The sequence below is a fragment of the Oncorhynchus kisutch genome, unplaced genomic scaffold (genome assembly GCF_002021735.2).
Source record: "Oncorhynchus kisutch isolate 150728-3 unplaced genomic scaffold, Okis_V2 scaffold1826, whole genome shotgun sequence".
Classification (NCBI taxonomy): Eukaryota; Metazoa; Chordata; class Actinopteri; order Salmoniformes; family Salmonidae; genus Oncorhynchus; species Oncorhynchus kisutch.
The window spans coordinates 1-25,003 of NW_022263771.1; the positions used below are offsets into that span (position 1 = coordinate 1).

The 25,003-nt window shown below is 42.7% G+C and overlaps 3 protein-coding genes across 9 annotated transcripts; 1 reads left to right on the forward strand and 2 right to left on the reverse strand.

Moving 5' to 3' along the window:
- Nucleotides 1–3: 3 nt before the first annotated feature.
- On the reverse strand, nt 4–1,579 carry LOC116368088 (protein CREG1-like). The gene is made up of 3 exons (XM_031819086.1): nt 1,240–1,579; nt 319–438; nt 4–205 (listed from the first exon to the last, which is right to left on the reverse strand). The coding sequence occupies exons 1-3, from the start codon at nt 1,522–1,524 to the stop codon at nt 5–7; spliced, it is 606 nt and encodes a 201-aa protein (XP_031674946.1). The 5' UTR covers nt 1,525–1,579; the 3' UTR covers nt 4.
- Nucleotides 1,580–7,804: 6,225 nt separating this feature from the next.
- LOC116368086 (histone-lysine N-methyltransferase SETDB2-like) lies at nt 7,805–13,052 on the reverse strand. Of its 5 annotated transcripts, XM_031819079.1 has the most exons (10): nt 12,974–13,051; nt 12,603–12,679; nt 12,352–12,465; nt 12,127–12,279; nt 11,127–11,976; nt 10,825–10,994; nt 8,849–9,124; nt 8,438–8,637; nt 8,270–8,358; nt 7,805–8,154 (listed from the first exon to the last, which is right to left on the reverse strand). In XM_031819079.1, exons 2-10 carry the CDS (start codon nt 12,628–12,630, stop codon nt 8,037–8,039), a joined length of 1,998 nt encoding a protein of 665 aa, XP_031674939.1. In that variant the 5' UTR covers nt 12,631–12,679; nt 12,974–13,051; the 3' UTR covers nt 7,805–8,036. The 5 variants fall into 5 exon arrangements, with proteins under 5 accessions (XP_031674939.1, XP_031674941.1, XP_031674938.1 ...); XM_031819081.1 differs by having other exon boundaries at nt 8,270–8,353; nt 12,603–13,052; XM_031819078.1 differs by having other exon boundaries at nt 12,603–13,052.
- A 477-nt stretch (nt 13,053–13,529) lies between these two features.
- On the forward strand, nt 13,530–17,978 carry LOC116368087 (uncharacterized). 3 transcript variants are annotated; one of them, XM_031819085.1, is made up of 9 exons: nt 13,537–13,683; nt 13,887–14,097; nt 14,264–14,386; nt 14,564–14,796; nt 15,428–15,565; nt 15,812–16,085; nt 16,195–16,278; nt 16,363–16,490; nt 17,186–17,978. In XM_031819085.1, exons 2-9 carry the CDS (start codon nt 13,911–13,913, stop codon nt 17,198–17,200), a joined length of 1,182 nt encoding a protein of 393 aa, XP_031674945.1. In that variant the 5' UTR covers nt 13,537–13,683; nt 13,887–13,910; the 3' UTR covers nt 17,201–17,978. The 3 variants fall into 3 exon arrangements, with proteins under 3 accessions (XP_031674944.1, XP_031674945.1, XP_031674943.1); XM_031819084.1 differs by having other exon boundaries at nt 13,530–13,650; nt 16,363–17,978; XM_031819083.1 differs by having other exon boundaries at nt 13,538–13,683; nt 16,363–17,978.
- The last annotated feature ends 7,025 nt before the right edge of the window (nt 17,979–25,003 follow it).

Sequence of the window (25,003 nt, forward strand, 5' to 3'; positions counted from 1 at the left end):
CTCCTCAGTGGTGTCTCTTGTAGGGTGTAGCCTTGAAGTAGTCTTCTGGGGTGACTGTCTTTACCCCTCCAAAGTAGTCCAGAACCCACACCTTGGTGATGTTCATCTTGGCAAAGAACCAGTTGTGGTCGGTGGGCCAGTCGACCATCTCAGGGTGGCGACTGAACAGGGCTTTCTTGGCAAAGGTGGCCTCTGTACCGTTGATCTGTCAGAAACATACAGGTAAACAGAACAGTGAGGATTCATGAAGATAAACACTGTGCAAGTGAGTGAGACTGATTGTGTGTGTGAGTGTGTGTGTGTGTCATTAACACTCACCTCCAGCACAGAGCCAGAGAAGATGATGTGGGCACAAAGGGGATCCTGAGGGTCGTATCCTTGGTTCTTACAGAAGTCTGTCTGGGCCAGGGACATGGACAAGGAAGCCTGGGGGTTCACCTGAAACACACAGTCAGTATCTCCTTACTCTTCAGCAGATCCCTTTTGAATGGCGGCACACATGTAGGTTATTTATTAGAGAAAACGTCAAAAGTTTAGCCTATGGCTTTAGGTATATGCCAGGAGCCGCTTGTGAATTTGACAGCTCTAACAAAGTTCATGCGGATGTTGGCTAATGGTGATCTGACTGAATTGAGCCCAAAAGAGTGTCAAACTGGTGTAACAGTATAACTTTAGACCGTCCCCTCGCCCATACCCGGGCACGAACCAGGGACCCTCTGCACCATCGTTACCCATCGCTCCACAAAAGCCACGGCCCTTGCAGAGCAAGGGGAAGTACTACTTCAAGGTGTGTGTGTATACTGTCAGAGCAAGTGACGTCACCGATTGAAACACTTTAGCGCGCACCACCGCTAACTTAAGCTAGCGTTTCACATCCGTTACACTGGCATACATGGTGCTGGCTGGGTCAGACTAGGAGCTGTCAATTCATTGCCACAGTCAACATAAGACTGAAATATGAGGTCATTACAAAAAAAATGCTGTGTCACGCCCCAAAAGCAGCTGACTCATGATGGGCCAATGAGTTGCATAATTTAACAACTTTCAGTCATGGCTCTAAATGGAAATAAAGTGTCAACTACAAATGGAACAAGGACTTTTTCTTGCAGTAGGCGACATCATGCAAATAATAACCTTATCTTTCATCGACTTTACGTTATTGTATTGTCTTGACATTGTTGGCACCAGTGATCCATACCTTTCCTACGTTGCAATTGATATAAATATTGTCCTACCCACCTTTAAATCCTGGACAGAGATCTCCATAGTGGTGAGGTACATGTAGGGCACCCCAGTCCCAGACCCAACTGGTCCGTCACTGGTAGAGAACGCATTGGAGAAGGGTTGTCCTTGCACTGGCTCATGGGTCGATATTGTGGCCATGGAAGCCCAGTTGCACTGGTTGGCGACGAATCTAGCCATCCTGGCGACTTCCTCGTGCGGAGGGATTCTGTAAAGTTCTCCGGGCATCGCGAAAAGCAGTAGAAGCCCTGCTGCCAGCAATGTGTTCATGTTGACTTCCATCTCCTCCGTAAACCACTGAGGTATAAGAACGTCGAAAGAAAGGAACGAGGAGTGTTTTGTACGCTGCGGTCACGTGATCAGGGACGTGTGTCATGTGACTTTACAACTGGGCGCAGTGATGCCAATTTAGCAATTTTGTTGCTAGATTTAGCAACTTTTCAGAGTACCCTGGCAACTTTTTTTCAACCAGCACCTAGCCACAAGTTTAGCTACTTTTAAAAATGTATTTGGAACTTTTAGCAACTGTTGAAAAGTGACTCAAACGCTAAAATGCATTTTCCCTCTAAATGACACAAATACGATTTCCTCTGTCACACAATCAGTCACAACACATGCGCCTGGCTGCAAAAGTGAATTGTGAGTGTCGTCACCAGCAGGCGCTCAGCTCGTGCACAAGGCAGCAACAGGCCAGCAGTAATTTCAGCAAATTGCAAGTCATTGTTGGCTGACTGCAGCAGCAGTAGTATGCTTTTGACGAGACAAACCCAATGAATATAGTTGGTCACAAATGTTTGATCTTGAACAGAACTTACAACATCAATCAACATGGCTCAATCAAAATTGTATAGCCAGAAGTACAGAAAAGAGTGGGAGTCTGTACCTGAATTTAATTAAAAGGTGGCTGAAGCCAGTAATTGGGGATGATTGTCAGGCATACTGTGCGTAGTGCAAATCAGACATGCTTGCAAAAATGTATGACATCAAAAACATTGTGCTACAGCAAAGCATGTAAATAAAGCAGAACCGTACAACCCCACAACGCAGTCTACATTACCACAGTTGGTTAAGAAAGTGGATAACTACAAAAGGGCAGAAGCTACTATGGCAATGGCCATTGTGGAGCATTGTTAGATGCTAGCATGCAACCATTTAGGTATGGCTTGCAAAGCTGCCCAGATTCTGTGGCAGCAACAAACTTCCAAATGCACCGCACCAAGTGCACAGAAATTATTAGGGGAGTACTGGCTCCTTGTTTTCTCCAAAGGGTAACATCAGAAGTTAGGGATGAGAAGTTCAGTCTCCTTTTGGATGAGTCCACTGATGTCAGAGTTTCGAAATACCTGCATGTGGTGATTCAGTATTTCAGTGCTAAAAAAATAACCGTTGTGTCCACATTTCTCAGGCTGGTTGAATTGGAGAGGGGTGATGCAGGATCAATAGTAAAGGTGGTAGTTGAGTTTCTTGAGAAGTGTAACCTTAAAAAAGGGAATATTCAGGGAATTGGCACTGATAATGCGTCCGTAATGACTGGGGTGTACAAGATTTTAAAGGAAGAATGTGCATTGCCCAATTCGGTACTCATCCGCTGTGTGTGCCATTATTTACAATTGGCTGTCAGTGCAGCATCCAAAGAAACCATCCCTAGGAGTGTTGAGTACTTAATCAGGGAAACCTACAACTGGTTTTCCATTTCCCCAAAACGACACGAGGCGTACAAAGCAGTGTATCATTAATTGTGGCCAGAAAGCCCTACAGAACACCAAAGTGTGTGCCACACGTTGGCTATCGATTGAGCCTGCGGTAACTCATATTGAGCCAGTGGGAAGAACTGAAACTCCACTTTGAGGTGACCAAGGCCAGTGAGCATTACTACATGGCGGATGTGCTCCACGCCACATACATGGACAAGACCAACTATGTCTACCTGACGTTCTTGAAATCAATCCTGTCTGACGTACAAGTTGCAGTGAAGTCATTTGAGGGAGAGCAAACAGATCCTGTCAAGCTTTAGGACAATCTGGTATACCTCTTAACATCAATTTGCAGCAGAGTAGTCAACCCTATGGCAAAAATGGATGTCCTGAAGGATGCCATTGATGGACATCTCAGTCCATTACCATACCTTGGGTACCTTTTAGAGAGCACGGTGTACCAACTCAGTCTTGCGCCAGAGGACAAAAAGGTCATTCGGAGACAGTGCATCAACTACATTGTTGCATTAAGCAAGGAGCTGCAAGCAAGGCTCCCAAACAACCTTGAAGCCTTGTGACACATGGCCTTGTTCAGTGTTAAGGAAACACTAAAGCACAATAAAGGCACCACTGAAATGATTAAAGTAGCTGAGCTACTGGGATACCAGCCCCAAACAAGTGATAAAATTGTTTCCCATTGGAGAAACATCCATCTGTTTAGGTGGGACTCAACTGAAAATACAGTTGAGTTTTGGAGTTAAGTCAATAACTACACGGACTCTTCCGGGTCGAATCCATTTGAAGAACTGTGCAAAGCTGCACTCGCTGCACTCTCCTTGCTACACTCAAATGCGGAGGTTGAACGGCTGTTCAGCCAAATGAGTGTGGTCAACTCAAAGTTAAGAAATAGAATGTCACTGCACACTCTCAACTATATACTCCTGGTGCAGTATGGACTGAAGCTGGCTGGTGATACCTGTTACCAGCATAAACTACCAAGTGAAGTTCTGCCGCAGTTTGGCACCACAGCAGCATACGGCTTTTAGGCCACTCCATCCTCTACTGCTAGTTCCAGCTCCGTGACAATTTTTTATTTTACCTTTATTTAACTAGGCATGTCAGTTAAGAACAAATTCTTATTTTCAATGAAGGCCTAGGAACAGTGGGTTAACTGCCTTGTTCAGGGGAAGAACGACAGATTTGTACCTTGTCAGCTTGGGGATCCGATCTTGCAACCTTTCAGTTACTAACCACTAGGCTACGCTGCAACAATGGAGTTGGACAGTGAAGATGATCTATGATTCATCATATTTTCAGTACGCATGCAAGGAGTGGACTTTCTGGAACTGGCGGAGACACACAGCTGATGGTGGCAGTGTGTACTGCAGTGTGTGCAAAAACAGTGGCAATATCTGGAGGAAACCATTGAGCAGCTAGCCAGCCAAGCAGCACAAAAACCTGGAGAGAGCTGGAGAGAGATGCCTAGCACACACATCATTATTTTTTATTTATTTATTTTATTTTATTTTACCTTTATTTAACCAGGTAGGCAAGTTGAGAACAAGTTGCGAGTTTACAATTGCGACCTGGCCAAGATAAAGCAAAGCAGTTCGACAGATACAACGACACAGAGTTACACATGGAGTAAAACAGACATACAGTCAATAATACAGTATAAACAAGTCTATATACAATGTGAGCAAATGAGGTGGGAAGGGAGGTAAATGCAAAAAGGCCATGGTGGCAAAGTAAATACAATATAGCAAGTAAAACACTGGAATGGTAGTTTTGCAATGGAAGAATGTGCAAAATAGAAATAAAAATAATGGGGTGCAAAGGAGCAAAATAAATAAATAAATACAATTAAATACAGTTGGGAAAGAGGTAGTTGTTTGGGCTAAATTATAGGTGGGCTATGTACAGGTGCAGTAATCTGTGAGCTGCTCTGACAGTTGGTGCTTAAAGCTAGGGAGGGAGATAAGTGTTTCCAGTTTCAGAGATTTTTGTAGTTCGTTCCAGTCATTGGCAGCAGAGAACTGGAAGGAGAGGCGGCCAAAGAAAGAATTGGTTCTGGGGGTGACTAGAGAGATATACCTGCTGGAGCGTGTGCCACAGGTGGGAGATGCTATGGTGACCAGCGAGCTGAGATAAGGGGGGACTTTGCCTAGCAGGGTTTGAGTTAAGTTGCTTGTTCAATAAGATAGCATATATACCTAGTTATTAGCTTGTACCTATAATTGTTGATCAGTTAGGTAGCATGTTAGCATGTACACTGCTTAAAACTATAATTGTTCAGAATGTGTAAGTTTACTAGTTAAAAAGAAAATAAATAAAATGTAATTGTTCAATCATGTGTAATTGTTTAATAATTCAGTGTGTTGTTTAAAAATAAAAATATCTGATGATATACAATGTGTTGTTTATATTACTTTTACAAATAAAAATATATGATAAACAAACAAATCTAAACTAACAAATGTCCAAATGTCCAAATGTCCAGTCAATTTGAGTAACGTTATTGTGTATTCTACGTAACGATGCAGTTGTACGTTAATACGTAATGACGTCTTCACGCAATGACGTCACAACGTCATTTAGCAACAAATCGACCCGCCTCTAGCAACTTCGCCTGAAAATTTGTTGGCAACACTGACTGGGCGCGAGCGTAACTTTTTTTTCTCAAATCCAGGCGCATCAGTTACCAGTAATTGTTCCCATTATAAAAAACACGTTTCTTTCTACGAAAACGCTAAGAATAGGGCTAGCCAAAGACCATTTCAACATTTGACAAATTCAATATTTGGGGAGATTTGTTTCCCTCCTGTTGGTGGTAAACCAGACCATGTAATACACCTTGATTTGGAAAACATTTCCTTTAGAATTTCCAATTGGGTAAACTCTTAGACCGTTGAACCCCTTCAATTGCTTTACATTTCTACTGGTCTTAGTTGACAACGCAGTCAACTGAACTGGTCCACTAAAATCATTCAGTGACTACTTAATCAACACAACTTGATTTGGCTCAATGGTGGACCTCATACAATGAAGGTTTCATTTTAAACTATGCCATCTTGCAGATGCTTCTAGCCTAAGAGACTTAGTCATGAATGAGCACATTTTACATATGGCTGGTCCTGGGAATCGAACCCTCTACCCTGGCGTCACAAGCCCCATGCTCTACAAACTGCTACACTGAACAAAAATGCAACATGTAAAGTGTTGGTCCCATGTTTCAAGAGCTGAAATGAAAGATTCCATGAATGTTCCATACACACCAAGCGTTTGTCATTTTCTGCACAGATTTGTTAATGAGCATTTCTCCTTTGCCAAAATAATCCATCCACTTGACAGGTGTGGCATAATAAGAAGTTGATTAAACAGCACAATCATTATACCGGTGCACCTTGTGCTGGGGACAAAGGGCCTCTCAAATGTGCAGTTTTGTCACAACACAACGCCACATCTCAAATTTTGAGGGAGCATGCAAACTGCATTAATCATTTTTTTGTCAATTTGTAGATGCTCTTATCCAGAGAAACTTACAGGAGCAATTAGGGTTATGTGCTTTGCACAAAGGGATATTGACAGATTTTTTTTTTACCTAGTTGGCTTGGGATTTGAACCAGCAACCTTTCAATTACTAGCCCAACATGCTTAAGTGCTAGGCTACCTGCCAACAGAACTGTTGCCAGATAAATGTTCATTGCTCTACCATAAGCTGCCTCCAACATCATTTACTGTACTCCCAGTCATGTAAAATCCATGCACAGGGTCCCTACTCATGTGTGAATGTGCCTTAGGCATGCTGCAAGGAGGCATGAGGACTGCAGATGTGGCCAGGGCAATAAACTGAGACGCCTAAGACAGCGCTACAGGGAGACAGGACAGCACAGGATCGGAACATCCGAACATCACACCTGCGGGACAGGTACAGGATGGCAACAACAACTGCCAGTTACACCAGGAACGCACAATCCCTCCATCAGTGCTCAGACTGTCCCGCAATAGGCTGAGAGAGGCTGGACTGAGGGCTTGTAGGCCTGTTGTAAGGCAGGTCCTCACCAGACATCACTGGCAACAACGTAGTCTATGGGCACAAACCCACCGTCGCTGGACCTGACAGGACTGGGAAAAAGTGCACTTCAATGACGAGGCCAGTTTTGTGATGGTGGGATTTGCATTTATCGTCGAAGGAATGAGCCTTACACCGAGACCTGTACTCTGGCGCGGGATCGATTTGGAGGTGGAGGGTCCGTCATGGTCTGGGGCGGTGTGTCACAGCATCATCGGACTGAGCTTGTTGTCATTGAAGGCAATCTCAACGCTGTGCGTTACAGGGAAGACATCCTCCTCCCTCGTGTGGTGTGGTACCCTTCCTGCAGGCTCATCCTGACATGACCCTCCAGCATGACAATGCCACCAGCTATTTTGCTCGGTCTGTGCACGATTTCCTGCAAGACAGGAATGTCAGTGTTCTGCCATGGCCAGCGAAGAGCCTGGATCTCAATCCCATTGAGCACGTCTGGGACCTGTTGGATCGGAGGGTGAGGGCTAAGACCATTCCCCCTAGAAATGTCTGGGAACTTGCAGGTGCCTTGGTGGAAGAGTGGGGTAACATCTCACAGCAAGAACTGGCAAATCTGGTGCAGTCCATTAGGAGATGCACTGCAGTACCTAATACAGCTGGTGGCCACACCAGATACTGACTGTTGATTTTGACCCCCCTTTGTTCAGGGACACTTTATTTAATTTCTGTTAGTCACATCTGTGGAACTCGTTCAGTTTATGTCTCAATTGTTGAATCTTATGTTCGTACAAATATTTATACATGTTAAGTTTGCTGAAAATAAATGCAGTTGACAGTGAGAGGATGTTTATTTTTTTGCTGAGTTTATTTTTATGAAGTATACAAAGGCCCATTTACAGGTTAATAGACAAAGGTGATGAGGGCAAAGCATAACTGGTTGTCCACCATCATACACATCTTGGGGTCATTGTGGCCTGGTCTGAAGGCAGATTTGTTTACAGCACAAACTGACTATGTAATTGGTCTAGAAGCAGGCTATAAAGGAGTATTTTGTTTTGTGTTCATCTCAAGGTTCAGGCCAGCAGTCCCTGACAGCCTTCACAGCCACACTGACATGTCACTTTCTGTTCCAGGTCACTGTCAGGGCTGTGGGAGTAGTTCCAGGTCAACTCAGTCCCCGCCTTCACCACTCTGCAAGAAAATATAGAAAAAGCTACATCTGCTATTGGTACTGATATATCAACCCATCGCGTAGTTTTATCACAAAATCATTACCCATTAAAAAGGGACTATTCAGGACACTTACTTGCTGGTGAAGAATGCAATGACGGGGAAGTTTGGATCATGAGAGTCAGTGAAGACGTTCTGCACAAATAGGTTGGGGTCGCAGCTGTGCTGTAGAGACAAGTTGTCAGAGGTTATGTGTGGGTCGGTTAAAGAATGGGAGTAGATAGTCACACCATCATACACCTACATTTATGAACCTTCCCACGTTCCCCTCCTTCGTGGCATCTAGGTAATACAGGTGCTCCATAGGGTTCTGCTTTGGGCCAAGTTTTTGGGGGCTTGTGGACACAGACAGCTTCACATCCACTTCTTTCATGTGTGGTTGGGAATTCAGCTGTGGCTTCTGTACCCCATTCTCTTGCTCCACAGCCTCCTCAACCTCCATGCCTGAAGAAGGAAAAGTGTAACAGGAAAGAAAATAAGTTATACTGCATACTATCTAGGCACCCATAATGCCTCGTTTCTCAATGTTCATCATTGGGAACCATAGCCTGGTTAAACCAGTGGAACAATGGTGAGTGCAGCTGTCAGTCTGGTGTAACCAGGCTAATGGAACCATGAAGCCCCTTGAAGCATCCGTTGGCCCAGTTTCCAGTACCTGTTAGAGGTTGGACTGGCAGGGAGTTTCCCACCAACACGGCTTGTATCTGTGGAGAAAGCTCCACCCCGGGCCTCTGGATAACGGGCACATGAAGCCCGTCAGGAGGTGAGGAGGGGGGCGAGGGCTCCACGGTCTCTGCAGGCGCTCGTCCCTCCCCTGCCGGCGCCAGCCACTCATCTACCACCTCCACCTCGTCGTCGGAGGGAAGGTCCGCCTTCTGGCGCTTGGGTGGGAGGGGCTCGTCGGAGTCCAGTCCTGCCCTGAGAACTACACCTGAAAGGAAGGGAAGTTAATACAGTTTCAGATCCTTGATTTGAATCCACAGTTGAGCCTTTATTAAAGGGATGGTTCTTATGCAAATACAGTGTATTCATCCCCCTTGGTGTTTTTCTTATTTTGTTGCATTACAACCTGTACTTTAAATTGATTTTTATTTAGATTTCATGTAATGGACATACACAAAATAGTCCAAATTGGTGAAGTGAAATGTTTTAGTTTTTTTTCGAAAATAAACAAATTCAAAACAGAAAAGTGGTGCGTGAATATGTATTCACCCTCTTTGCTATGAAGCCCCTAAATAAGATCTGGTGCAACCAATTACCTTCAGAAGTCACATAATTAGTTAAATAAAGTCCACCTGTGTGCAATCTAAGTGTCACATGATCTGTCACATGATCTCAGTATATATACACCTGTTCTGACAGGCCCCAGAGTCTGCAACACCACTAAGCATGGGGCACTACCAAGCAAGTGGCACCATGAACACTAAGGAGCTTCCACAGCAGAGATTGGAGTATCTGTGTTTAGGACCACGTTAAGCAGTACACTCCACAGAGCTGGGCTTTATGGAGGAGTTGCCAGAAAAAAGCTATTGCTTAAATAGAAAAATTAAGCAAACACGTTTGGTGTTCGCCAAAAGGCATGTGGGAGACTCCCCAAACATATGGAATAAGGTACTCTGGTCAGATGAGACTAAAATTGGGGTGGGTATAATTTGTGGAATGTTCCAACAGGAATCTGTTCCAAAGACTTCATTAATAACAAGGTTGCCAACAAACAACACATACAATGTTGTATAGTGGCAGAATAAGATACCGGTGTAAATAGTGGACTATTTAATCAAGTTTTTCACTCACAACGTTTATTCTGAAAAATGTTGATCTTGCTACTTTGTATGCGTTGTTTGTTGGCAACCTTGTGCTTCACAAAGTTTTTGGAACAGATTCCTGTTGGAACGTTCCACAAATGATACCCACCCTAAAATTTAGCTTTATGGCCATCAAGGAAAACGCTGTGTCTGGCACAAACCCATCCCCACATTGAAGCATGGTGGTGGTAGCATTATGCTGTGGGGATATTTTTAATCGGCAAGTACTGGGAAATTTGTCAGAATTGAAGGATGGTGCTAAATATGTGGAAATTCTTGAGGGAGACCTGTTTCAGTCTTCCAGAGATTTGAGACTGGGGCGAGTGGTTTAAGGGGAAATTGAAATGTCTTGGAATGGCCTAGTCAAAGCCCAGACCTCAATCCAATTGAGAATTTGTGGTACGACTAAGACTGCTGTACTCCAGTGGAATCCATCCGACTTGAAGGAGCTGGAGCAGTTTAGCCTTGAGGAATGGACAAAAATGTCAGTGGCTAGATGTGCCAAGCTTATAGTGACATACCCCAAGAGACTTGCAGCTATAATTGCTGCAAAAGGTGGCTCTACAAAGTATTGACTTTGGGGGGGTGAATAGTTATGCACGCTCAAGTTCTTGTGTGTTTCACCAAAAAATATATTTAGCATCTTCAAAGTGTTGTGTAAATCAAATGATACAATCCCCCAAAAAATACATTTTAATTCCAGGTTGTAAGGCAACAAAATAGGAAAAATGCCAAGGGGGTGAAATATTTTCGGAAGCCACTATATGTACATTTTCACTGAACAATAATTTTAAGCTTACAGGACCAAACTGTCAGTTTCCCCTACCTGCATATGTGCACACGAACGTGCCCCTGTCCAGGTCGTCACGGCAACGCACCCCCCATCCTTTGTTTCCGGTGGGGAAGACCTGCAGCCGGACACGCAGACCCCGCTGAACCACACGGTTCTGGCACATACCACGGTCACACCCACACCAAGGACCGCATTCGTACAGCCTAGCAGACACACACAGATACATATCTCATGAGTAGTTGGTAATGGCATGCACTCACCAGGCACAATAGATACACAAAGGACATGAACACAACAGGATTGCTGACAAGGACCAGACGCCCAGCCCAACTCACCCTTTGGGCACATGCTCAGACAGCCTCTGGTGGGAGTAGTGTTTGCCGCCTGGGGTCAGACAAGCGCAGGCGCAGCTCTCCGCATCACCACAGCCGTCAGTGCAGTCGCAGCAGGTGGTGAACAGCGGGCCCGAACTGAGGAAACAGCCGTGAGGCCAACGCTCCTTCCTGTAGCGGAAGTCCTCCGGCCGCACTCCTTCCTCCTGCAGGCACAACTCCACCGGCGTTGGCTCTGACCCCCGGCTCAGGTCCCTCTCAGCCAGCCCGGGTGGGCGCCACTGCGGTGGCCGCAGACACTCCAACTGCACCAGGGGGTCAAAGGTGAAGTCGTCCACCTGCAGAACGCCGTGACTCTCTGTGGCAACCAGAAAACATAGCACCTCCCCTGGGGTGCAGAGACTCAGCCCACAGGGAGCCTTGTAAACAACACCCCGCGCCGTGACCTCAGAGTCCAACTCTGCACCCTCAGAATTCTCAGAGCCCTCCCCCTTAGAGTCTGGTTCAGTCCCATCACAATCGCTCTCAATCCCAGTAGTGAGAGGTGGGGTGGGAGCACACTGCCGCTGGAAGGAACAGAGTAGTGGGATCCTGAGAGGGTTGTGGCCCCGGAAGTGGTGTGCGGACGGGGGCAGGTGGGGCACACAGGCCTGGCTGCAGGTATGGAACTGGTAGGGGAGCTGTAGGGGCAGCAGGGGAGTCATGAGGTCCTCTCTGTTGGGGTAGGGGGGCGACAGGGGGATGATGGAGCCATCGTAACGGAGGGGTGAGGGAGGGGATATGGGCTCTGTCTGTTGGGGAGGCAGCGGAGTCTGAGGGTCGTCAATGTCAGGGACTGAAACTGTGAGGATTTCTGTGTGGTGGACAGATATTGGGAAGATGTTAGGCTAGCAGCAAACTGAGATATTGGGATAGCTCACAGACCACGTTTGGATCCAATCAATCCAAACCTCACAGTCAGAGATACTATAATGATATACTGGGCGTGAAGTAGGCTATGTACCTGCACCAATAACCACCTCCACAAAAGACTCATTCCCAGTGGCAGGGGCTGTAGTTGTAGCTGGGGCTGTAGTTGTAGCTGGGCCTGTAGTTGCCGGTGTCACAATCAGCCCGGAATCCAATAAGGTAATCATATTCATCCCCTGGACATATTCTAAAACAAAAACAGAACAATTATTGCATCAATGGCCAGTATGTGTATGTGTGTGTACTGTATATATGGTACCTCTGTCTGTAGCAGTGCAGGTCTTGATGGCATGCTTCAGGTGTGTCAGATATTCATACAGCTCATCAAATGTTTCTTCCACGTCCACCTGCACCCAGAATGACTTTGCCCTCGCTGAAATCAGAGCAAAAAATGTCAGGAACAAATTATTTGCATGATGATCTCCAACAACAACCGGGTCCATCTTTCAAACTGGATTAAATGTATGTGAAACTATAAACAATATAACGGTATAAGTGAAAATTCCTCACCAACTTCTGTTTTCTCTGACCCATCCATTTTCAATATTGATGGATGGTCAGCTGGTTATGAATTCCTCTGATACCTGCTAAGAAAATGTGCAATTGGCTAAGCACATAGTCAATATTATGCCGGATATATAGCCTACCAAAGACCAACCTAGTTACATATATATTGTTGGTATCCAACGTCGATGGCCTAGCTAGTACTACCAGCTAACGTACACCAGTAAGGATGTTGTAAGTAACAACGTTAGCTAGATCTCTAGCTATCTTTGCTATGCTGCATGCATTGATTTCAGGAAGTTGCTTGCAAAAAGCATTATTATACAAGTGTCGACACCAATTTACAGTTCGTTCAAAACATAAGCTAATGTACCTACTGCCTTATCTATTTAAACCTGATAGTATCGATACATTTGACTTTGTCTACTTCCATTGATGAAATTCGAATACCCATAATGCACTTCACTATTTTGTTCATATAGAAGACAAATCCAACATATTACCGATCTGCAAATCCACAGTTTCGTAACAAAGGAATGGGAATCAGATGAATTTACCAATTTTACATTCGCTTGAGACAAACGTTTCAATATTTAATGTCTCCTTTTTAAAACTGAATATATATCTATTCTCCATTAGTTTTTCATGAATTGACCCAGTTGAAAAGTGAAACAGTTATCAAACATTCTTCAACTTTAATGTTCGTCATCTTGCAAGTTGAGGGACTTATGTACAGTTGGCGAGAGTTGATTGTCTGACGGTTACAATATGTAAATTGGTAGTTATGTCAAACTCTGGTTATGTAGCCGGCTATTTTCTAGGTCTATTCATTCGAGCAAAACGTTTTGCAACGGAAACGTTTTGCAACGAAAACGAATTTCTTATTGGACAAGTTTAGGTAGTCCCTCCCCGTTTTGATCCGTTTGGTGTCAAGTGAATACGACCCTGTGTAGTTTTGTAACACAGCAATAATGCATTTACGCAAGTTCTATATCGACATTATTATGCACATTCTGGTGTTCATACGTGCAGCAGAAACTACACCTTCAATAGGGTGAGGATCATTCTACAATTTGACATTTATACGGTAGGACCGCATATGTTTTTTAAACCACTAAACAATGTCAAGGAATTCTGTCCTATCTATGTCCACGTTTGAACTCTTTATTACAGCTCGCATAACGTTACATATATAGCCTCCTCGAGCACCAGTAGCCACAGGGTAACCCATCTGAACATAGACTACTATTATTATTTAAATATACATGTTTTTGTGTTTGATTTCTGAAGTAACGACACCAGTCTCTAGCCGAGATGACCCAGGTGCGAAGGTCGGTGGGAGAGGCGCTGTGGGGAATGTGTGCCGCTGACGCCATGTCCATGCCTGCGCACTGGTACTACAACATCGATGACATCAAGAGAGATTTTGGAGGATGGATCACCGGCTTCAACGCTCCCAACAAAAGACACCCGTCCAGCATCCTCACCCTCTCCAACTCAGGTATGTTAACATCACCCTTTACTGAATTTGAAAATTAGTTGTTTATTGGTCATGAATTATGACATGACATGAGTGATTGATATATGCAAGAGCATTCATTCTTTACCTGATGTTCATCAAACTGAGTGTATCCTTAATCTGTTCTCTCTTTCCCTCCGGTCCATAGCGGGGAGCGGTCGCACTGCATGGTCCTCTGGTGGGAACAGACCCCATGTTGTGGGTAGCGTAATCCTCCATAACAAGCTCAAGTTCTGGAAGGCATCAGGTGGATCAGTCCACTATCACCAAGGTGCTCACTACTCACTTAATTTCAGTTAATCTCACAAATGAATGTAACTAAATGAAAAAAGTAACTGTCTCTGACCTTGGTCTGTATATATCTTTAAAAGCAGTTCTGTAAGGAAAATAATTATTGACAATACATATTATCAATTATTCAGTTAAGTATACCTCTATCTCTGTGCAGGTCTCCAAGCAGGTGAGAATACCCTGAATGCCATCTGCTCCCTGAGGGTGGCACAGGCCCTGACAGGGGGGAAGTTTGCCAGCGTGGCAGAACCAGTGGCGAGGGGGGCGGTGCTGGCTGATTACGTACACTTCATGACCACGCCAGGAACACATGGAGACACCTACGCAGAGTCCTTCCACAGAGCATTCTTCTCCGACTGGCAAGACCCCAGACCCACTTCCTCCAGCAAGGTAATGCACACGCACATGCATGCATACATGCAAGATTATACACCTAACCAGACAGTGTCTCAGTTTGTCTTGTCTATGTGTTCCAGGTGTTAGTCATGTCTTGTCTATGTGTTCCAGGTGTTACGTTTGTGTCTTGTCTTTGTGTTCCAGGTGTTACGTTTGTGTGTCTTGTCTATGTGTTCCAGCTGTTACGTTTGTGTGTCTTGTCTATGTGTTCCAGGTGTTATGTTTGTGTGTCTTGTCTATGTGTTCCAGGTGTTACGTTTGTGTGTCTTGTCTATGTGTTCCAGGTGTTACATTTGTGTGTCTTGTCTATGTGTTCCAGGTGTTATGTTTGTGTGTCTTGTCTATGTGTTCCAGGTGTTATGTTTGTGTGTCTTGTCTATGTGTTCCAGGTGTTACATTTGTGTCTTGTCCATGTGTTCCAGGTGTTATGTTTGTGTGTCTTGTCTATGTGTTCCAGGTGTTATGTTTGTGTGTCTTGTCTATGTGTTCCAGGTGTTACGTTTGTGTCTTGTCCATGTGTTCCAGGTGTTACGTTTGTGTCTTGTCCATGTGTTCCAGGTATTACGTTTGTGTCTTGTCTTTTGTGTTCCAGGTGTTACGTTTGTGTCTTGTCTTTGTGTTCCAGGTGTTGAAGTTTGCAGAGCAGCGCTACCAGCAGAAGATGAACATGTCAGTCCCTGACAGCCAGCTAGACGCTATTGGCTGCCTCCCCATGGCCATCCCCTTTGTGCTTCTCTCTGCCACAGCCAATGAGGACCAAGCTGCAAGTGTTGCACCCACCCCTTTTTGGAATATTTGAATAGGAGAATCTCAATTGCATTTCCTTGATCCTTCTCTCCTTGCCTTATCTCAAAACCCATTGGATGAGAAGGTCACAGGGGAGGGACCATTGAACTTCTCCTCCAATGGGTTTTAAGAAGGAGACGAGAACACAATAAATTAATATTTTCCCAATGAAACTCACTCTCTCTCCCCCTCTTTTACTGTGCTTTCTCTCTTCCTCTCCCAGGTGTCTGCAGCGGTAGAGTTTGTCCGGCTCACCCACCCCCACCCCAAGGTGGAGAAATATGTGACGCTGTACGCCCGAGCCCTCCATGCCACTCTGAATGGGGCGTGTCTGAAGCAGCAAGCGGAGGCCGCCCTCAAGTCACCCGACCTGGACGCATGGGACACTTGCAAGCCCTACATACAGAAAGCAGCCAGGTTTCCAACCTCTTCTGCAGAGGGGCTCAAGGTTCACCAGAGTGCAGTGGAAATGCTTGGCATGGCCTGCTACACCCGAGGTGTCTATCACTCTCTGTCTTCCTATCCACAGCAGTGTGATTTAGTTCCATTTACGTGTGTGATGCAAGTGTCCACTGAGTCTAATAGAAGTTTGTGTGTCCTTTATAGGTGCCCTCAGTAGTATGTTCTACCTAGCACATGAGTTTCACAACGACCCTCATGGAGGGATCCTGGCAAACACCAATTGTGGCGGTAAGTTTGTGGTGCCAATTCATCTGTTTTAAGTGTGTGTGTGTTTTGAGAATTGTCAGTCTAAAGTGTCTGTGTCTTTTTCAGGAGAGAACTGCAACAGGGGTTCTGCTTTGGGGGCTCTGCTGGGGGCGAGGGCAGGGTACACGGGTGGATCTGTACCCCAGGAGTGGAAGGATGGATTGAGGAACACACAGGAACCCATCCATGAAATAGTAAAGATGCTCCGAGACTGCCCCCTATAGGACTTAAAGCCAGCATCAGAGCACTGACACACATACCTTACCTCCGTTTGGTTGGTGTAACTCATAACAACATCTGTGTACATATGTTTGTTGATTTTGAGCCTTTTATTGGCCTTGGTATTCACATGCTGCCCGTTGTATGCACAAAAAGATACCTTACAATGAAAAAGATTACTATGCACAGATAATTACCTTTTACCTAATTTTACTCTTAAGGCCTTCCAGGTTTACTCCCCAGCCGAAAGCTCAGCTATCTCTCTCGACCATACATCAAGTAACTATTCTCAGCTGTGTCTCCATTAAATATATTTTAGAGATCAGTTGGAGTTTACACACTAAAGGCGTCCGCATACATAGGTTCGGTTTGCTCCTAGCAGAACTCGCCAGGCGAAGTGAACGTCTGTGCTCACATACTCCCTTAAAATTACCTCATTTGAAAAATTAGAAAGAAGTGGAAATATTACTGTTTGTACCTCTTGAGACGCCATAGTCCGTACACTCACTTCCTCAAAATACTCTCAATTAATCTGTAAATAATTTAGCGTTTTTTCTGAGGAGGTCTTAGTTGCGCAAATTTACATCTAAGATTTTTGGTGCAGTATTTCTAAACATCTGCATGAAAACTAGTAATCTCTCGTTGAATGACAACAAGCACTTCATTGCAGATCCCCTATTGTTGACCAATCACCGAAGATGGGGCGTAGACTTTGGCTACGGAACTTTGACAATCCTCAAGAAAAACATGTGTGATGAACAGCCCGGGGGGAAAACCCTGCCGAACGCTGCCGAACACCTAAAACGTCACAGAATTTCATCCTAAAATATGCGGGATCTTTTTCGACTTTGAATCATACCGTAAGCTTTAAACTCATATCGAGTTTGAGTGGAAGAAGAAAAAGTTAACCTAGTTTAAAGTACATTTGATCATATACATTGATTGCAGAAGCAGGCAGACAGTAGCCTGCAACATTTCTACATTCCTTGTTTCCAAGTTATGCGAAGGGAAACATTGTGAATTAATTATGGCAGTTCAATGGTAACTTATTTTATCAGTCTTATTTTCATTTGGATATAACCTAGTGAAGTTATTTGAAAGGTAATATGCCCTGCAGAATTGTGTTTTAAAGTTGAATAAAAGCATTTATGCTGGTCGATTATGCGCACAAACAATAGTATACACTGTTACAATCTTATGTACTGTAATTAAGGTGTGAAAACATTAATTATCTAACATCTACAGTACATGCTGCTTTTCATATGGATCTTGTTTATTATCTATATATTTTTATATCCTTCAGGCCCAATAAATGGTGTCTCATTACCAAATCTAACCACTGTCAACAACTGTCCTTCAGGCCCAATAAATGGTGTCTCATTACAAAATCTAACCACTGTCAACAACTGTCCTTCAGGCCCAATAAATGGTGTCTCATTACCAAATCTAACCACTGTCAACAACTGTTATTGTCCTGTCTTCTTCATCATTACAGTGCCTTCAGAAAGTATTCACACCCCTTGACACCCCTTGGTTTTTTTGTCACTGGCCTATTTAATATATATATATATATATATATATATATATATATATATATATATTTCACCTTTATTTAATTAACCAAGTAGGCTAGTTGAGAACAAGTTCTCATTTACATCTGTGACCTGGCCAAGATAAAGCAAAGCAGTTCGACACATACAACAACACAGAGTTACACATGGAATAAACAAACATACAGTCAATAATACAGTAGAAAAGGTCTATATACAGTGTGTGCAGATGAGGTAAGGCAATAAATAGGTCATGGAGGTGAAGTAATTACAATATACCAATTAAACACTGGAGTGATAGATCTGCAGAAGAAGAATGTGAAAATAGAGATACTGGGGTGCAAAGGAGCAAGATAAATATATACAGTATGGGGATGAGGTATTTACGTATGGGCTAAGTACAGGTGCAGTGATCTGTCAGCTGGTGCTTAAAGCTAGTGAGGGAGATATGAGTCTCCAGTTTCAGTGATTTTTGCAGTTCATTCCAGCCATTGGCAGCAGGGAACTGGAAGGAGGAATTGGCTTTGGGGTTGACCAGTGAGATATACCTGCTGGAGCGCGTGCTACGGGTGAGTGCTGCTATGGTGACCAGTGAGCTGAGATAAGGCAGGGCTTTACCTAGCAAAGACTTGTAGATGACCTGGAGCCAGTTGGTTTGGCGACGAGTATGAAGCGAGGGCCAGCCAACGAGAGCGTACAGGTGTGGGAGAAAATCATATACATGATTATAGTAATACAAGAAAAGATACATGTATGGGTTAATTTCCTGTTCTGGTAAAATGCATTGTCTATTGTATAGGACAGAAAGCAGAGAAAGACCATGGGAGTATGGAATAGCCGGGAACACTAAAGGAATGCAGACACATAGACGCCTAGAAATGACTGGATATACAAAGGTCAGAGTGATATATGAAGGAGGGTGTCAGCCAAATGACCCCAGATGAATTACAGATATCAATTACATCGTAGGGGAGACACAAGTCTGTTTAATCTTATACAAACATATGAAGAGAAGGCGACCAGAACAGCTAGTCACAGGAAAGGGGGATGTATATTATCTTTAGGTCAAAAGAAGGGTCTTGTCATTATTTTTAATCTGACCGAAAGCAGATGTGGGCGTTACTGGGCTGAACAAGCAGGATGCACGAAGTAGGATGGATTCATGGATTGTGTGTATAAAAAGTCAGAGCGAGAGCTCTGGAGGGTGTGGGTCCCGCGGGGCTCTCCGGCTTATGATATGGGTGTATTAAAAGTCTATCATTGAATTCAAAGTTCTTGGACGTGTCATTTTTGAACCGATTTTCCACTACAGATTTTGGCGAGCTTGCCAGGAGAATTAGGGACTAAAAAACGTTCTTGGCTGGCAGCGGGATCTTTGGACGATCTGGGCAAACAAGGGTGGCCACCCAGCTAAGGTAAGAAAACAGTGAAATGTTTGCGTAGATCGCTTCAGAGATCCTGCCTCAGCAAGAGGAGCGTCAAGTAGGTCTCTCTCTCAAATTTCCTTAAAAATTATAGAAACGAAAGAACTTTTTGAAATTCAATGAATTTGCATGCATGTGTGTAAGCGTGGGAACTGTATAATGAATGTGCATGTTTGGTAAATAAATAAGTAGGGGCTGTGAACTTTGCTGGTGTCGGGTGCGTGATTCAGACGGCCCCCTCCTTGAGTCATTCGCAGGGGACTGTTGTGTAAACTGACTGGTGCGAGTGTTTAGCGCTCTCTGGCAGAGTGGTTGGAATCAGGCACAGGGTTATAGCCGTCTGTTTATATGTTTAGAAAATAGATAAGTAGTAAAATAGATAAAATATTCATGGTTACCGCTTCAAGGAAAAGGTCTGTACGGATGGGTATTTAGTAAATAGATACACATGGCTACCGCTTTGAAATGAAGGTCTGTTACGGGTGAATATTTAGAATACAGAAAGAACGTTAGCCTGATTGTGCGACGTTCAACTGAAAAAGGAAATCCTTCGATACCGCTTCAAAATATTTACCAGAAGGTCTGTATGGGTAAGGTCACTTTATTGATAAGTAATCCTGCGATACCGCCTCGAAATATTTAGCTGAAGGACTGCATGGGTAGGCTACTTTATTGATAAGTAGATAGAGCGGTAGCCACGAATATTTCCCTATGAAAGAGGTCTGAAACGGACGGATATTTAGAACATAGGAAGAACGCCAGCCTGATTGTGCGACGTTCAACTGCAAAAAGAAATCCTATAATCTAGATTTATGTAGAGGAAGTGAATTAAGTCAATAAAGAAATTATAGGTCGTTTTTAGGTAAAAACGAAGGGTATGCGTGAAAAATCCCATAGGATAATACCAGCTTATGTTGAGGAAGTGAATTAGGCTAGGTAATAAACTATTTTGTTTTTAGGTAAGAACAAAGGGATTGAATGAATGCGGTAATATAATTCTTTGTGATGAATGAGCAGATTAGAAAGAAGATGAAGAACAGGCTGTGTGTCTGTGACCAACTGGGAATGCGCAGGCCTCTAACAGTTAACAGTGTAATTTGAGAAAGATAGCGCAGTTAACACGCACTGGGAAGTCGATAAATAATGGGCAATATAAGTTATACGTAAGGATAAAACATTGACTGGATAATGAGTTGTAAAATTACAATAGGTGTCAAAAAGAGGTATTAAACAAGGCATGGGTAGTGTATAACGGATGCAAAGTAGAAAGAAATAGACTAAAATATACTGGTTAAAATAAATCTAGGCGGTTTAGAATAAAGTGAGAAGTCTAGAACACATATTAAAAATATCACGAGCCCCGTAAACAAAATAGCAAGCGGATAAATAAAGAGATAAGAAAGTGCATTACATTATGAATAAGCTGAATTAGAAGGAAAATTATATGAAATAGGATTTAATACACTGAACAAAGTTAAAGTAATAGTATAAGCAAAGATAAAAACACAGTGATATTTGAGGTGCTGTACTAGAATGAGACATTAAGGCTTCTGTAGAATTCAGTAATACAGTTGTAGACATTATAGAATAGGTTTTACTAGGGGTATTAAGTGATGTGAATAAACTATTATTTGAGAAAGTAGGGTAGATTTGCCTTGGGAAATAGTAAATAAAGTGTATAATGCGATGGGAGTATTTAGGGGAAATAAATAAGTGACATGGAAACAAACGGACTGTTTCTCCCTGGAATATAGAGATAGCGAAATGTAATAAAGCCATAGAGACGCTGAAAGACGCGAACGTTAATTCTGCCAATTTAATTTGAATATGAAGGAGCAAACCAGATAATGTAGGGTAACATTGCCCGGTAAACAGGAATGAATTGGAACAATCACATGAAACCATAACAAAAAGTTTAACTTACCAGCGTTTTAATGTTAATTAACATTCTATCATCAGAAATGCATTACGATGGGGGAAGCGTAAGAAGTTGTAGATCAGGGCTAACTAGTGTGGGGGAAAATTTGTGTAAGATGGCACTGGAATGTGGTAGCACCCTTTTCAAAAGAACAGCGGCTGATCGTTCTAAGGTTAGTATGAATGGAGTTTTCTCCAAGCGGTGTATAGTCTCTGATTTATCAAAAAGTGGTAAATAGAGTACAGTTTATAAGTGATAAAATACGTACTAGATCACGTTTTACCTAACTTCTAGTAAGGTACCGATGTAATTTACAAATAGCCCCACTTGGAGTCGTTTTGTATTAAAATGGTGGTTTCAATGGCGATTGAATGCGTGGAGGAAGTTGTTGTTAGCGATAAAATACGGAGAATAAACGTATATGAAGGATTGCAGAACGTGGTGAAGGTGGTTGTAAGAAGAGTAAATTGTAGTCTATGGGAGTTTCAATTTCTAAAGGGTAGGACCATACAGAGGGCCGAGCAGGGAGGAATTGTACGTTCTGTGCATGGCTGGAACTTTTAGTGCATGCTTGGGAAAAGTGAGGGGATTTTTAGCAGATGTGTGATAATGTTGGCTTGCTGATTTAGGTGGCATGGTGAATGTTGACGAAATGTACATTTCTTTTCCAAAAGAAAAGGGGTTACATTTTCAATGGTTTTTTCAATTCAGTTTTAGACTGGGTATGCAGAAGGATGGAAGTGCTTTTGAAAGTGTGGTTAAGATGTTTCTAAAGAAAAGAGAGTGAATACATTATAATGGTGTAAAATGCCCTGAACCTTAAGAATTTCCTGTGAAGACTGATCAACTTCACTAGAAATAGTTGGAACAGGTGGGATTGAATTATAAAATGATTGAACAACACCAGTCTCTATTCAAAGTGTACGATTACTTTGAAATTCCATTATATCCTTGGGAAAAGGATGAAGAGTTGTAATCTTGAATTGACTAGTTATTTAAATAAGTTTATTTTTATTTAACATGGGGTTATAGGAGAAAATATCAGTTCCCTGGGGTTATGGTCTTTGGGTAAATACAAAATGTGCTTTGTTCATTCTACATATAAAATATAAAATGGAAAAATATGTTAACAAGGGATAACAGTTATGTCAAATAGTTTATTGAGGTGTGAGTTTCTGCAAGGGTTATGTTGATAACTACATAATCTGTAGCTCATCTGAGAGATTGCCAGTAGAATAAGGGAGTTATCATAGAATGTGATTATCACCACAACAAGTGTGTGTGTGGAACTCTACCCCACCCTACTGGCTGAATAGTGAAGGACAACTGTGTCTGATGACCTGTGAACTGTATCTGGAATGAGATGTGTCTGGAAGAAGAAAGACTAGGGGGGATTAGGGTAATGACCTTTTGTTACCATGCCACTCATGATAGAAAAACAGAGGAAAAAAGGTGCATGATAAAATAGATGTTACTGATACTAAAAGTTTTTAGTATAATGTTCATTATTAAAGGGATGATGAACTAAATTGAGTAGGTAAAATTTGAGTTAAAGTAAACACTAAGGACTGTTATCCTGAATATTGGATTGGATAATTTATAAACAACATTTAGTTATGTTTTGAATATGTGAAAACTCTGGAAACTAATCCTGAGACAGGTTGGTTGACAGAACTTGCAGAATATTAGAATAAGGGTTTTTGTTTCTTTTATTTTACAATATCATTGTAATTGGAGTGATACATTGGAATGACATAAGTAATTGAATAAAAAGGATAGTTTGTTGTGTGATAACACCCAAGGATGAAGAAGACATTACAAATAGTGGTAATTTATTGCAAATATGCAGTTATTATAATTTACTTTACTATTTTTCTTGTTTGGTCAATTTATTTGTGTTTTGAGGAAAATAAGTGTCTGAGGGGAGACTGATATAAATTGACTAAAAATGATTTGAGAATGTTTAGGTATGTATCAAACTATGGAAGGAATTTAGGAGTAGTGACTTATGTGTTATGGGTTAGAAACTGTAACTACTTTGGGGATTCATATGAAGGTTATGATAACAAGGGGGGGGTGTTATTTCTAGAAACAATGTATATTAATAGACAAGATCATTCACAGAAAAGGAAGGACAGTTGGTCTTGTAGAAATATAGGGACAATTCTAAGGGTAGATAGAACATTACACACACCTAGATTATGGTAAAAGTAATAAGTAGTGACATTTTGAAGAAGCTTAGGACTTAGTTTTGTTAGGATTGGATATTCTTTCAACTGAAAGACACTTGACTGAGTACATGTTATTCTTACAGCAGTTGCTGTAGGGACCATAACTTGGATATCATTATGAATATTTTTGTGGCAAGAGGTTAGGTATTTGAGACAGAATGTTTACATAGGGCTGTTATTTAAGAAAGTCTGTTGTCAGGAAATAACCCATGTGTTAGTATGTATGTTTCCAGGAGAAGAGTACGTAAGATGCCAGATGGAAGGGCATGGGCTGAATTCTGGAGACTGAGTGTACATCAAGATACATCAGGCTGGGGATATACTTCTTACAGCACCTGCAGTGGTAAAGATCGTCATGTCTCTCTTTGATGGGTGCATAAGTTTCACAAGAAGTAAGGTCCAGCTGAATAATGGGTGAGCTTGAAAACACCATGACAGAGGACGTGAAACAAAACAAAAGAGAGAGAGAGAGAAACTAGATTCTACTGTAGACATACTGGGTTGAGTTTGGGGGTTATTTGGTTTATTTGATAATGTATCATGTGAATAAGGATAGATATTAGGGTAATTGTAACTACATGTTGAAGGCTCGATGTGGAAGCCCATTCAGTGTTGAATTAGTTCAAGAAGAAAAAATAATGTTGATTAAGGTTATGCATATGCTTATCAGTTGATATAGAGCATTGGCGAACAAAAAAAAATAAAAATTGACATGATTTGGGAACACCTCTCAGAACCTGTGGCCAAAAGGGGAAGACTGGATAAAAGCATGAGGAAGCTAATTAGGGCCTCCATTTTTGTAGAGTCCAGCAGAAACACATCCTGAAAGCATAGAGTCGGGTGAAGAGAGAGTGGGAATTGTCATGGTCTTAGATTTCAGTATTTATGAATACAGTCATGCATAACACATAACATTGTCAATACTGTTATGTTGTGTCTTTTGTTTTACAAGTCTTTTGTTTAGGAAACCAGACGGAGAAGGGTTCTCCAGCTTCAGCTGGAATGTCAGTTTGTGTGATGAGTGATGGAAGTAAGAGAATGTATGGTGTAATCATAGAACAGAGGCCATAAGTCTTTAAGTATGAATGCCCCACAGAAAGAAGGCAGAAACCTGGACCAGGACGAGAGGTTCCACATCTGATGATCCAAGGAGACCAGAAGGACCTCTCCCAGTGGTACCAGGAGATCTGGTCTACATCCGAGTGTTCCGGAGGAAGTGGGATCAGCCGAGGAGAGAAGGACCCTACGAGGTGGCAACGGCCACAATCACGGCTGTCCAAGTGAAAAGAAGCAAGACGTGGTATAATCTAAACCACTGTACCGAGTCCCGACGGAGAGAAGGACAACCATACCGAGGTGGGGACA

Bases quoted from the DNA above. Each gene is read 5' to 3' on its own strand.
- LOC116368088 (XM_031819086.1), bottom strand. From the start codon at position 1,524: ATGGAAGTCAACATGAACACATTGCTGGCAGCAGGGCTTCTACTGCTT. The intron at 439-1,239 runs GTGGGTAGGACA...TGTGTGTTTCAG, and splicing joins TCTCTGTCCAGGATTTAAAG to GTGAACCCCCAGGCTTCCTT. The intron at 206-318 runs GTGAGTGTTAAT...TGTTTCTGACAG, and splicing joins TCTCTGGCTCTGTGCTGGAG to ATCAACGGTACAGAGGCCAC.
- LOC116368086 (XM_031819078.1), bottom strand. From the start codon at position 12,630: ATGGATGGGTCAGAGAAAACAGAAGTTG. The intron at 12,466-12,602 runs GTGAGGAATTTT...CTCTGATTTCAG, and splicing joins GTCAGAGAAAACAGAAGTTG to CGAGGGCAAAGTCATTCTGG. The intron at 12,280-12,351 runs GTACCATATATA...TTTTTGTTTTAG, and splicing joins CTGCACTGCTACAGACAGAG to AATATGTCCAGGGGATGAAT.
- LOC116368087 (XM_031819084.1), top strand. From the start codon at position 13,911: ATGACCCAGGTGCGAAGGTCGGTGGGAGAGGCGCTGTGGGGAATGTGT. The intron at 16,086-16,194 runs GTGTCTATCACT...TGTCCTTTATAG, and splicing joins CATGGCCTGCTACACCCGAG to GTGCCCTCAGTAGTATGTTC. The intron at 16,279-16,362 runs GTAAGTTTGTGG...TGTCTTTTTCAG, and splicing joins GGCAAACACCAATTGTGGCG to GAGAGAACTGCAACAGGGGT.